Source organism: Nipponia nippon, unplaced genomic scaffold (genome assembly GCF_047370975.1).
Source record: "Nipponia nippon isolate SJK-2023a ecotype South Korea unplaced genomic scaffold, ASM4737097v1 scaffold_2, whole genome shotgun sequence".
NCBI classification, from domain to species: domain Eukaryota; kingdom Metazoa; phylum Chordata; class Aves; order Pelecaniformes; family Threskiornithidae; genus Nipponia; species Nipponia nippon.
The window spans coordinates 1,565,986-1,579,195 of NW_028262336.1; the positions used below are offsets into that span (position 1 = coordinate 1,565,986).

The window sequence follows — 13,210 nt, forward strand, 5'->3', positions numbered from 1 at the left end:
ATGAATTAAAACATTACTTCTTGAGAACTGGTCTTCCTTACAGAAGGAATTCTAAAATACTAGATGGAGCTCTAAACTCAGTAATTTATTTTCCTTTCTCCTCAGTCCCTCCAAATTGCTTGATAGTTCCTACTAGGGGTCATAGACTGCAGCCAGATCTATTCCAGTCTCTATCATACTAATTGGATTTTGAACATGCACAATCTTTAGCCAGAAAGCAGACAAGAATAATTTCAGCACATGGTAATTTTTTTCCTGAAGGCTAAATGTCTGCCCGCCATAGTAAACGGCGTTATTGCAAGTTACCAGCTGACCTAACTAGCGGGTTGTTGCTGCGGGGCAGTCAGGATGCTCAAATACTATGGAAACTTTGGGTAGTGCTCAAGCCATAGTCTAGCCATCCCTTCTGCACAGCAAGAAGAAAATGAAATATTTTGGTAAATCTAATAGGTGTTTTACCTAACCAATATTAACAGACAGAGCTATATTTAGTGTTGTTTAAGATTGCATTGGGTTACACTCCCTCCATCCGCCCACTCTGAAGTATAGAAATATAAAGTTAGAGGGAAGGACTCCTATATTCATTTCCACTCTCATACTGCCTACAGCGCTGTTTGGTAGCACGCTCCAAAGGCTTTCACTGCCATTTCTAAAAGAGAAGAGAGCAGCCTCTCACCATTAGATTTGCACTCAAACACAATGAAGCAAACTCCTTCTAGTGTTAGGGCAGTATAAGTTAACATGCATGAAATGTGTGGAAGTAAGCGCTGAACTTTCTTTCGTAGCTAATATTAAAGCACAGGAGGTTTGGGTTTTTTTCCCCACCAAAGGTGGAAGTGAAAGCCTTTCAGAGTGTGTTATCAACAGTGCCGAGGCAACAAAAAAGTGTGGTGGAATACGGCAGTCTTTCCCCTCTTTATTTCTGTGCTTTTAAGGTTTGGGTTGGATGTGTATATCCTGATGCAGTCATGATTGTCACTAAGTATAGTTTTTGTTTGTTAATTTCCTAGTTTGTATACAGCTTTGCTGTGCTTCAGTGGATAGCTTCCCCAGTCAGGGAGAAGGGGAACTACATCTTCCTGGGAGTCAGAAGGAGAGCTGCACAACTGAAGCTAAATCCTGACTGTCGACCCTTCTGAAGGGTATGAAAGGCTATCACATCCCTCAGAAAACGTTCTGTGTCTAACCTCGCCACCCGTTGAAAAGCTATGAAAGGCAATACATCAGACACAATCTTCCATATCTGACAGTGAAGACATCATAGGAGTTCTCTCCTGTCGACAGGTTAAGAAACTTATCACTTCTTTTCTAATGTACCTTAAATTCTCACGAGAACATCTGGAAACCTGAGTATGGCTAGGCATGGTAGCAGCAGGATCTGTGCCGTATTTTTTCCTCCTTTAGGATTTCCTGTCCTTACTGAAATGTGACGTGGGCAAGTGTAGCCCATGATACATTGCCTGTCAGTTTTAAAAACTCTGGAATGAAAAACATCTTTATAAATTGGAGTAAAGATACAAGCTAAGAATTTGTCAGAGGCCCTTCTCAAAAAAAGACCACAGTAACACTGGGGACTTGGAAAAGGAGTGACATGGTTCACACAGAGTTGTGGTTTACACGGGCAAACTGTGTATCAAATTACTTCAATGGGAATGTGTTTGGTTTATGCCATAGTTTGCACAAGTGGTCTAAAATCTTCACATGCTTGTGGTGGCAGGACTTCAAAAAGTGTCTCAATTAGGAGGAAAATATGGCGTCGCTGACAAGGTCATATTTGTCTGAGGACCAGCAAAAGTCAAAGATTAATCATTTTCAGGTTTAAGTACAAAATCTGTTTTCAGGCTTCTACATGTGGTGAATCCTGTGACATCATACCACATCGAGTACACCAGAGCTAGAATACCTTTAATTTCTTTATTCTGTCTGAAAACCTCAGCAGCATATATTGCTTGCCTTTTTTTTTTTTTTTTTTTTTTTTTTGTGCGACAGACCCTAAAAGCTGGAGACACCTCCGCAAGGTGCTGTTCATTATAGTGCAGGTTCTTCTGACAGCAGTAGCAACCTTGTGTAAACTGGCTAGAAGTTTGCTTTATACACAGTCTGGAGTTTAGAGGCTTAGGCGTCTGTGTCAACAACATAAAAGTTCATTAGAACTGCCATCTGAAGTGCTTCCTTCCTGACTCTCAGATGGCTGTGGTTTTGTACTCATGCCATCATGTTAAGTAGCTTTGGCTTACCAGTATTTGCTATGTTACTTAAAAAGCAGTTGGAAGTTGAATCAGTAAACAACGTAATTGGAAGACAAGTAACTGAGAAGCATCTATGAACTGAAATTTCCAGCCAGGAGGAGGAGACCATAGGGGTAGGGCTGTATTCACTGCTGCCAGCTGGGGTGGTGACTGTAGTCTCGATTCGTTAAAGGTAATGAGAGACCTTACAGGAGCAGGAAAACAGTCATGCTGTAAGACTTGGTTGCTTTCACATTTATGTGATGAATCATATGTAGACACATGATGCCAACACTTGCGTACTAAATGTATATGTGTATTTTTGCATACTGCAAGTGATGTATTTGTAGGAACCCAAAGGAGGAGAAGCAAATTCACTTGGTATTGACCAGCTCAAAACACTAACTTAATATACTACTGCTGAAGACCTGCTCCCTAACAATGACTACAACGTATTTAGATTCAACATCCGTGCAGACGTAATAAGACTGTGAAAATTCACTTTTATCTAGCTTCACTCTTTAAAAATCAAATACTATAAAGTGAAGAAGCTTGATTAAAATCAAGAAGAAGGATGTAGTGTTTCCACGAGACAGGCAACCCTCTTGGATGGCCACTGCACGGGGATACCATCTATTTAAAAAAAACCAAACCAACCACCAAAAAAAGCTGACCCTTCAAAAGTCAGGGCCGGATTTGCCGAAGGACTGAGCGTTACAATTCAGTTCAATTTCAAATTAAATTTGAAAATTCAGATTTCAATTAAAATTCAGTTTCAGTTTTCTGAAAGACTTGTAGTTACATGTCACGATGGAGTTCAGTTCCAACAGATGCAAATGGATGCAGTTGGGCAAAAATGTCAGTGTTAGTTTCATGTAGTAAAGGATGGGCTCTGGGTTACCTATTATGCAGAACAGAGATTTCTGATGTATTTTGAAGGTAGCACCTCAGTGCCTAGTAGTAGCAGCCTAAAACCAATGTGAATATTAGAAATCATCAGGAAAGGGATAAAAAAAAAATCCAAAAAAGGAATCCTTATTCTTGTTCTAGTATTAATCTTCAATGTTGCCCTGTATGTGGATCCAGATCAGAGGATATGGTAGGAGTGGGTGGCAAGGAGGGAGCATAAAACGTCAGCTGGATTCCGTATGAGGAACAACTTCGTAGACTTGAGGAGTGAAGGGAGATGTGGCAGGGTGCTGTAGCAACACGACTGGCATCTGAGAAGGCGAACGAGGAATGACCTTTGGTTTTGAGCAAGATCCTTGAAGGAAGAGGCATCAGAAATTACTGGGTCCTGCGTTTAGGACAAACGAGAAGGTATCTTCTCATACAGGTGCAGTCAAACTGAAACTCATTGCTGCAACTGCGAATACTTAAAAAGGAGAAAAAGAAACCTGACTAGAGTTTACCCTTCCCGGTGTGTCTGATGTTGATGGCTGTTGGAAGCTGGATGTTAGGATGTTTTGTTCTTACATGCAAGCACAAGAGTAATTTGGCTTGGAAAAATCTATATAAAACAATACAGGTTTTGGAGTGTTTCTTTACGTTTTGGTTACCCTGTTGGCCTGCTGTTGCGCTGCTTGAAAAATTCCAGTCACACGTAGAGGGCATAGAAAAATGCAAGCGCAGCTCAAAGAATGGTTAAACATCCTTTACTTCATGGCACGTATGAGGCGGTTGCCCACTATTTTCATGAAAAACCAAGGCACTTTGTTTTTCGAGGCGTAGTGGAGCATTCGAACAGGTGACAGAGTGAGGTCTGCAGTAGTTTGTACGTCAATCCTTATTTTTACAACTTGATTTTTTTTCATTTCTTTTTTATTTCTGTCACGCGTTTTTAAAGCTCTTGTTGAACTGAAACCCCTTAACTGTGTTCATTTTGTTTGAAAGCTGTGCTTATCTTGAGCATTTTTATATGCACTACATTACTTCAGTCTTCAACCCACTTCCACATGTCAGGCACACAGTATAGTAATGCTAACAAAGTAAAGTAGTTTGAATTAACACTTTCTAAATCCTCAGGCTTTTTAGGTACCTCGTCCTGCCACAGTCCTTCAGGGTTTTGCTCTGCCTGAGGTTTGCTTTTCCTCAAGAACAAAACAAAACCAAATTCTATTTCAGTAGTTTCCTATTTTATCACTTCGAAGGAATTTAATTGGAAGGGGAACGTGGTCTGTTTCCACCATAACTGCCGTTCCCATGCAAAATGTCATACAGCTAGGAATCCGTAGGCATTCCCGTTTGCTTTCAGAAGCAGCTGCCGTGGGCCAGGCTGCGGGACGTGGGGTGTAAAGAATAGGTTCTGCTCGCACTTTCTCTGTATTAATGCTTTATTGTTTCCACCCTTGTTGAGCTTAACTGGACTTTGGAATCTAGCGAAGGTGTTAAGGTTCAAGCAAACTATTTTCTGACCTAGTTAATGTATTTTAAAAAAAAAAAAGAAAAAATCTAAGCTCTGAGACTTTCAACTGTCAACAGACTGCTAGGTGAAAAACTTTGTACTACAGAGGGGCAGGTAAGTCCCTTTAACTGGGACTCGCGCGAGGGTGGTGACAACGCTTGCGTTGCATGTCAGGCAGCAGGAAACATAAAAATATAGTGACTGATAATCTGCTGCTCTCTCGAGCTAGTCTTTCAGGGAAGCGCCTTATGAGAGGCTGCAATTCTTTCTTTTAACCTGTTTTAAGCTGTTTTATCCTGTTCTGCTTGGGTCAAGATAGCCAGCTTCACTGTAGAGCAGAAAGTAAACAAGGTGGCCATAGCCTTTTATCCAACAAAATAAGAAATAAATAGAAAAAAGTAGAATTAGAAATAAGAGCACTCACCCAAGAGATGCGAGATCTGGATTCAGTTCCTTCTGAAAAGGTTCAAATGCACATTTCTCCGCTCGGAGAAGAGTAGTTTTACCCACCAGTCCTTGCACTGAAGCAAAGAGTTCAAAATTGAGCCGGAAGGAAAACAACAACAATCTTTTTGTGATTCTCCCCCTTGCCGTCCTCCCATTGCTAGTTGCCTTTGTTCTGGAATTCTCCTAGTATTTTACAAGTTTAAATCGAAACATTTTAAGGTACCTTTTTTTTTCTTTGGCATTAAGAAGGCTCAAAGTATGTTACTGCCTGTCAGCTAAGATGTGCTGACTTAGTTGCACGTTATCGTGCTCTGATTTTAGTACTTGCTAAAGAAGTGGGTTTTAAGAAGACACTTTCGAAGGAAATAAATCTCATGTAAAAGTTTTCTTTTGGGGAGAGGATTTAAGAAGCAATAATGATATTTTTGACTTGTTGTTTTGACATATCCTATCCCAGATCTGTATCAAGCTCTTTTGGTAGAGAATACTTAACATCCCCTAACACGCTGTTCTTACTACGGCTTCCACCTCAACCTCCACGCCTGTATAGCACTACCTGGGCTGACAAAATGTAAGTGTCGACTGCCAAGGCCCTTTTCCCCTCTCCAGCTGCTCGGGACTGAAGTTCACTACTGAAAACACGCGTGCCCTCGCTCTCTAGGTTCACAAGCACACACGTGCAGACACAGATCTCTCTAATATCTGCCCATCTACTGTCCACGCCTGGATCCTGAGCTAGCTTAACTCACCATACTTCTCTCCTACTCAGGGTCTCGTCCAGCTTGCTACTTGCAAGCGGACAGATGCACGCATTTGTCTCAAGCATCCTCACAATTGCGGATCCCTTGAATATCGGCACACGCCCTCTGTCCGTGCCTGCATCCTGGGCCTCCTACTCGCAACCTAGTCCGGCTTGAAGTTTGCCAGCAAATTACGCATACCGTGCTCCTCCGCTCCCACCACCGCATTTGGGGAAAATGTAAATCCCCCCACCCCACGGAGCTGGTGCCCTATGGGCTTTGAGCCTGCCCTGCTGGCTGATGCTGGGACCCTCACCTGCTCCGGTTGCAGAGGCCCCTTCACCCAAGGTCTGACACCAGTTGCTGGCCCCGAATTCACCCTTTCTGGGCACCCCAGGAACATGCTCCCTAGTCCGTGGCTCCTCAGCTACTGATGCCCAGACCCCCAGCTGCTCCAGTTGCTGGCCCCACAGACACGGGGGTTTCTCCTGACGTCTGATCTAGTTCCTGGCCCAAATTCACTCATGCTGGTCTCGGTTGTTAGCACCTCATCTTTACAGCACTCCTGCAGGCTAGAGAGGGTGGTTAGGTGGTAAGATAGTTAAGAAAAGGTTCGTTATTAAGTTTTGCACAGTCCCGCTTGTCCCTGTCTTACCAGTTACAAAATCCAGGCTGGCTCCCTGCAAAGCCGTGCCTGTAGTTTCTTAATGGCCCATTAATTAGTGACTGGAGACTCTCTCTTTGTGATTGCCTCTCTTATCCCTTGTCTATCAGGTTTGTGTCACCCTGTGTTTTACTTATTACTCTCCTGTTATTTATATATCTCCCTTTGAGCTGGAAAGGTCCTTGATCTGATAACCTTAATGAAGCAGATGCTCTCGCATTCCACGTACCCTTACAATATGTTGCTTTTGTATATTTTTAAAAATTGTTTTGTCCCAGTAAAATATGTCAGGGGGGAAAATGCATCCTGGTTTTTGAAGATATTTTCTTTTATCTTTTGTCTTTTTTTTTTTTTAAATAGCTGGCTCCTGTTTATGACCTACCACTTCCAACATTCATGTTCAAAAATTTTAGTTAAGGACTTTTAACCAAATATTCTTTGCAAAGTACAAACCTAACATCACATGGCGGTGGTTTGGCCCCGGATTGCTGTACTAGAAGTGCCGATGCTGTGGTAAAGGAGACAGTGTTCATGGGACTTCTGATGCCACTGATAGGTGGTATAGATTTACAGAGTAGGTGCAGTGTGGATGCCCAGGCAAACAGGAAGGGTAAAAGAAGTATCAAATGGGGTTTTTTTTTGTTTTTTTTTTTTTAAATTCACTGGGGAACCATCCACACCGTGAACCGACTATAGCTTTTTGCTGTATGTAACCTGGTAGTTTTCTTCTGCGGAGCTCCTTGAGAAGGATCTCTTTGACTTTCTTTGAATTTGCCTTTACCAGTTCCGTGATGACTTATATTTGTAAAATGGTAGTTTAAAAATGTAATCCTAAGCTCTTGCTTCTTTGAATGATCCTTCTGAAAGCATTTCAGGTCCTTGTCGTACACCTGTAACTAAACTGGTTTCGTGTCTTATTGCAAAAGACTCTTTCCAGCGGAAGTTACTAGAACCTTGGAGCTGCTGACTCAATACTCATTTGACTTGCATCACTTTGGTGAGCGAAGCAGTTAACCATACTACCGAACCATCCGCCGCTTTGTTTTTTCACCAGGAAAGAATATATCGGCGCTTGCTTTTTTTGAGGACTTCTTCCAATCCGTTCTCTCTTTCCTCTGTTGTCTCACCCAGTGGAAATGTCGTATGACACACAGGCTTATGAAGTTTTTTTTCTCTGTTTAGGGGATCTTACTGACTTAGTGGTTTACTGACTGAATAGCTGAGTGGTTCGCTACCTGGAAAAATAAGGGAAGTATGGCATTCTTTTGCTGTCAAGGTCTGATTAAGTAACACATTAGATACGGTGGTCGCTTCCATCCGACCGTGTTTTGAATTCTTTTGGGATAAGCACAGACCCCGGCAATATCTAGGGTGTGAACATAAAGCTGAAAACTGATTTTTGCCCCTCAATAAGTTAACTTCTCATTGTTTAATGTGTTGTCCTGAGCATAGACATTAACTAGCTCAGGACAAGGAAGTTATTTCTAATTTTTATTATAACCCTGACATGTTATTTCTTTTTGCAGACAGTCATAGATGCCCATATCTTTCCAGCTCTTATAAATATTTTGCAAACGGCTGAGTTTCGGACAAGGAAGGAAGCTGCTTGGGCAATCACAAATGCAACATCTGGAGGCTCTGCTGAACAGATCAAGTACGAAATAGTTCAAATCTTTCAGTGCAATTGAGTGAATCAGTGTTTTTGCAAGAAATCAAATTAATAACCTAGAAACTGGAAAACCTTTCTGTATGCTTCCAGTGTTTGTAGCCAGAGAGACCACGTCTTTGTATTGAGTTGCGAATGAGGCATTCATTCCTTTAGGGAGAGATCCCATAAGTATTTCAGCTGTAATACTTATTTCGTTAATTGAACCATTGCTTTCAACGTGAAAAAACTAAATGCAACCTTTAAACTCATTTCGTAGTGGTCATTGTAGAATGTAACAAAGTGCATTAGCAGCCTGGAGAGGAATAGCTCAGCCCCTCAGACAAGGGCGTTGTGTGCGTTGTTTTTCCTGTTTAACTTATACCGGTACATTGTGCTTATATGCAATTTTGTATAAAATAAAATAATAAAATTATAAAGACATGAGATTAGTATAGGTTATATTAATAAATATTTATAAATTATAGTTATAGAATGATAAATTTACATTACAAAATTAAATTATTATTTCCTATCTATAGATGTATATAATTTCTCCAGTTTCTGCAGTCGAGTTGATATTTTATCTGATTGTTTCGGTTCTTAGACCTTCACGCTAAGTGCTTAAATGGCTACACCAGTTCTAATTTTGCAGACAATTTACTGGGTTCCATGTGATGTTTTTCAGGTATTTAGTAGAACTGGGATGCATCAAACCACTCTGCGACCTCCTTACAGTAATGGACTCAAAGATTGTGCAAGTAGCACTGAATGGGCTGGAGAACATCCTGAGGCTTGGAGAGCAGGAATCCAAACGCAGTGGCACCGGCATCAATCCTTACTGCGCTCTTATTGAAGAAGCATATGGTATGAGCAAATCGTCTGTGGAAGGCAGGGGTTAAAGCAATGATCACGAACCCATTAGAGTTTCAGCGGACCAAATTCTATTCATTCCCTCCTCACTATTATCTGAAAATTAACTGTTCTTTGACAAGTCTCCATTTACCAATGTACTCCATCTTTTACGTTATCTTTGTATGTAGATTGGAGACAGCGTGCACAGATCTTCCTAATTTCTTTTGACCCTGAGGGAGCCTTCTGGGTGTCATTCAGCCTCAGTATCTTCCCTCCACAGCAGATAAGAGTTCAGGCACACTGCTCTGTCGCTAGGGTTTCAAACCTTTCCTTTCCCTCTCTGCTGCCCTGTAGAATTATGGCAGCAGCAGCTTCCTTGTTTGCCTTTGCTGTGCTGAGGTTCTGGCAGGTACCAGCATCATTTCATCCCAGTTCGGAGCTACTGCTGCTCTTAAGGTTAGTTTCCGTGTCGATTGGCAAGTACTTATTAAGAAAAATAAAAATGGGTTATCAAGAGCAGTGTAGAAGAGGTCAGTATCACTGAACATGGTTTCTTGAACCGTGGTTCCCTTCACGGTTACCTTGACTTCCAGGGAAGAGTTATATCAGAACAGGATTTTTTCTTGCCTAGTTCTAGGTTTTAACTTCCTTTTTCATGTCAGTGTTGCAGGAATTGTCTATAGACTGTCAGAGAATTGTTTCCTCTAGTCTTCACACATAGTAAAAGGAGCAGACAAGAAAGCCACTACAATTCCCAATATTAGAGATTTACTAGAGTGGCTAAGACTTGGATTTCATTACAGCATCATTCCTAGGTATCAAAGATAGTTTAGCTTGCTGTATTTTCATTTGTTTCTGACTACAAGGCCTGAGTTTGCCCACCTGCTTGATGTCTGCCCCAAAACTGGTCGCATGAGTTTAACTGCATTGTATATACACACGATACACGTGAGCTGATGGAGTCTCCATCCTTGGAAGTTTTGAAGACTTGGCTAGACACAGCTGACCTAATCCGGTGTTGGCCTGGGCTGCGGATTGGATTAGATGATTACCAGAAGTCCCTTCCAACTTGCAGTTATGTGATTCTGTAGTCATGGTCCTTGTAAACAAAGCACTGTGAACACACTTTCAGGAAACATGGTCCTCAAAGTCTCTTCAGAAAAAGGCTTTGAGGCCTTGTTCTTTAGACATTCAAGCTTGTGACTGCATTGTTTGAGTGAGAGGGTAGAGGCAGACAGAAAGTATGAAACACACCACCCAGTTACAGGGAACTCTGTAGTTCGACCTGTTTTTCCTTGGGTGGGGAGAGTACAAGAGGGTAAGGGCCTCCACAGAGGGACCTGTTCTTTCTGAAGGTGGGAGAGAATTGTCGTGGAACTTGATGTTCACAACAGACTGAAAATGATCACGGTCATATGCTTTCACCAAGCTGTAACTTTTACATACTTCTTTTCTCTGCAGGCCTGGACAAGATTGAATTCCTGCAGAGCCATGAGAATCAAGAGATTTATCAGAAGGCCTTTGATCTGATTGAGCACTACTTTGGAACAGAGGATGAAGACAGCAGCATTGCCCCACAGGTGGATCTCAACCAGCAACAGTACATCTTCCAGCAGTGTGAGGCTCCCATGGAAGGCTTCCAGCTCTGAGGTGCCCCTGTGCTGTGTGCTCCTCTACCTAACCAATCCTGTTGTCGAGCCACAAGCCACCCGTGGAGTGATTCTCTCAGTGTTTTCCATAACCCTGTTTGCGCTCATTCGCTTGCCTTGTGCACATGCTCTTACATACGTCTGGAAAACTTTTGGCTCTCCATGGCAGGATGCCCCCTCCTTGGCAAGGGGTCACCAGAATCACCCTTCTCCTCTAGATTCTGAACCTCTCCACTGTCGTCTTCGTGGAGTTGAGGCACCTTTCTATACTTTGAGATATTCTCTGCTCCTATTAGAGGAAAATAATCCCTCCTCCACTAGCCCTCACACTCCTGGCATCCAAGATAAGGCTGCCTTTCTCATGTATTTGCTGCAGTGTGTGCCTGCAGTCCAGGGAGACGTTCAGACTTTCTGAGAACGTAGCTGAATCCATTCCCCCTGCTCTTCCCTGGGTGCCTCTCTGGATGGTTGTGAGATGCGTTCAATCTTCACATGCAATGTATCTCCTTTGCTGTATGTGCCAGCTGGGGTCATTGGCATACAGAACATGTCAGAAAGAATGGAGTAAGTTCTCTGTCCCCTGCAACAACAGGCTGCAATGGACGTGTTTCCTGGTTCTTAAGGATACTGAACACATCTGGCCCCATCCCTTCTCAACACTGAGCGAGCTCCCAAGCTGGATTGCAGACCACTGTGGAGATTTGTATACCTTCCCAGTCTTCCCTCTCCATCCACAAAAAAAGAGCCTGTGAATAGGTCACTCTTACCACCTCCCCAGAAATGACTTTCCAAACCAGCTTCTAGAACGGAGAAACTACCCCCACTTCTGCTTGCCAGCACAGTATGATCCAGCCGGGCCTTCCTTAAAAATCAAGCCCTTCCTGACTTCATGCTCCAGAGTCTGGTCTTTGGTATTAAAGTTACGGCTGAAAAATTCTTGTCTGCCTCTTTACCTTTTTACACAGCGTGACTTGAACAGATTTATCTTCTGAAAAATTACCTTCTGAATACAGAAATCTTAATTTGTAAAACTTAGCACAAGGAGCGTTTGATCTCCTTTTCATTCTCGCAAGACAAGAGCTTCCTCTCCAGCTCACCTGATAAAACGGAGTCCTTTTGGTCAAGCCCCTTATTTAACAACTAAAATGACACTACGTTCAAAGGATAGTAATAGTACCCCCGGATCCGCCTGGCCCTTTCGTTTCATTTTTTCCTTTCGCTGTTTACGGGACTTCAGGTGACTTAGCATGGAACGCATGGTTCCTACAGGTGACATCTACAAGGCATCGCTGACTGCATGACAGCTGTCATCCGCAGCTGTGGACTGCCCTTCTGCTAGCAGCATGTTCTTGGCTCCGCAACCTGCTTGGATCGCAGACGTCTGATGCGAAGGCCAGCCGCTCCTCACCGAGTTCAGCGGACATCGACACCCAGCTCTTCACGCGCCCGGGGACGTGCCGCCTGATTGAAAGCGGCAGTTCCGTTTCTGTAAATGCAATGGATTTCCAGGCCGTCCGCTCCCCCCTGCATCGTGTGTTCTTTCAAGCCATTTTGGACGCTCGGAACACGCGTTTGTCCAGTGTTAACATTTCAAAATCGCCACTGACGACTGCGGTGTCGCGTACCTGTGGTAAACGTTAGTGGCAGAGCTGTCTGCAAGATCCTCCTTCTGACTCCTCTCGGTGACAAGCCACTGCAAAAGCAAAACCAGCCCATTGGATACAGAATGATGCAAATCTATAAATCGCTCGGCAAACTGCTGAAAGAAGCTCGGCAAAGGCCCGAACATCAGCTCTGTGTGACCGTTATTTAAATACAGTCTTCGGTTCTGTCTGTGCTTCAGGATGGAGACTCTGACCTGTGTGGCCGCCGCAGAAGCCACCTGCTGCCGCCCTAGCTAAGCCAGTTGGCCTCCTCCACCTTCCCTCTCCCCCTTACTTTCTCTAGTGCTGCTTTGTGCTGAAGGAACATTTAGTTTACTGCACTTGATCTGTAAATGGACTTCGATTCTTTGTAATTTTAGGGGGTTAAATTTGGTGGTTAATTTAAAAAAAGCAAAAAAAACCCCTCAATGTTGCCTTTACATCACATATAAATAACTGTGTTTCTCTTTTCTTGAAGGGTGATAGAAGCACTGATCAGTAGCAAAATCTTGTTTTAGCTTTTGGATTTTTTTGTGCTGGATTTTTTTACGTGTAAATTTCCAATAACATGTCATTTCTATAAGATTTGTTTAAAATCATGTACCTCTTATTGGATGGTATAAAAATGCTACATATTTTGTAAACAAATCTGAGCAAAGTGTGTGTGCATATATTCTGTATATTCATATATGTATATTCTGTGTATATATACACTAGTGTGTATATATACATATATACACACACACGTATATATATACACACATGCGTATGTGTGTGTATATATACATATCTATATATCTATATATCTATATATATATAAGTGTTTTCTCTTCCAGGCTAGTGAAAACAATGTGGTGCATTGGCGTTTCCCTCCCCTGCCCCCCAAGAAAATAATGACAATTGCCTCTAAATGAGCGAATTAAAAAAAAAAAAAG

General features: G+C 42.5%; 1 protein-coding gene across 3 annotated transcripts in view; it reads left to right on the forward strand.

Moving 5' to 3' along the window:
- KPNA1 (karyopherin subunit alpha 1) overlaps nucleotides 1–12,962 on the forward strand; it is a 54,601-nt gene extending 41,639 nt beyond the window's left edge. For all 3 annotated transcript variants that reach the window (XM_087757429.1, XM_087757431.1, XM_087757430.1), the window contains 3 exons: nucleotides 8,010–8,137; nucleotides 8,817–8,995; nucleotides 10,445–12,962. In XM_087757429.1, coding sequence (XP_087613555.1) covers nucleotides 8,010–8,137; nucleotides 8,817–8,995; nucleotides 10,445–10,632 — 495 coding nt within the window. In that variant the 3' untranslated portion in view covers nucleotides 10,633–12,962. The remainder of the gene's footprint in view (nucleotides 1–8,009; nucleotides 8,138–8,816; nucleotides 8,996–10,444) is intronic.
- The last annotated feature ends 248 nt before the right edge of the window (nucleotides 12,963–13,210 follow it).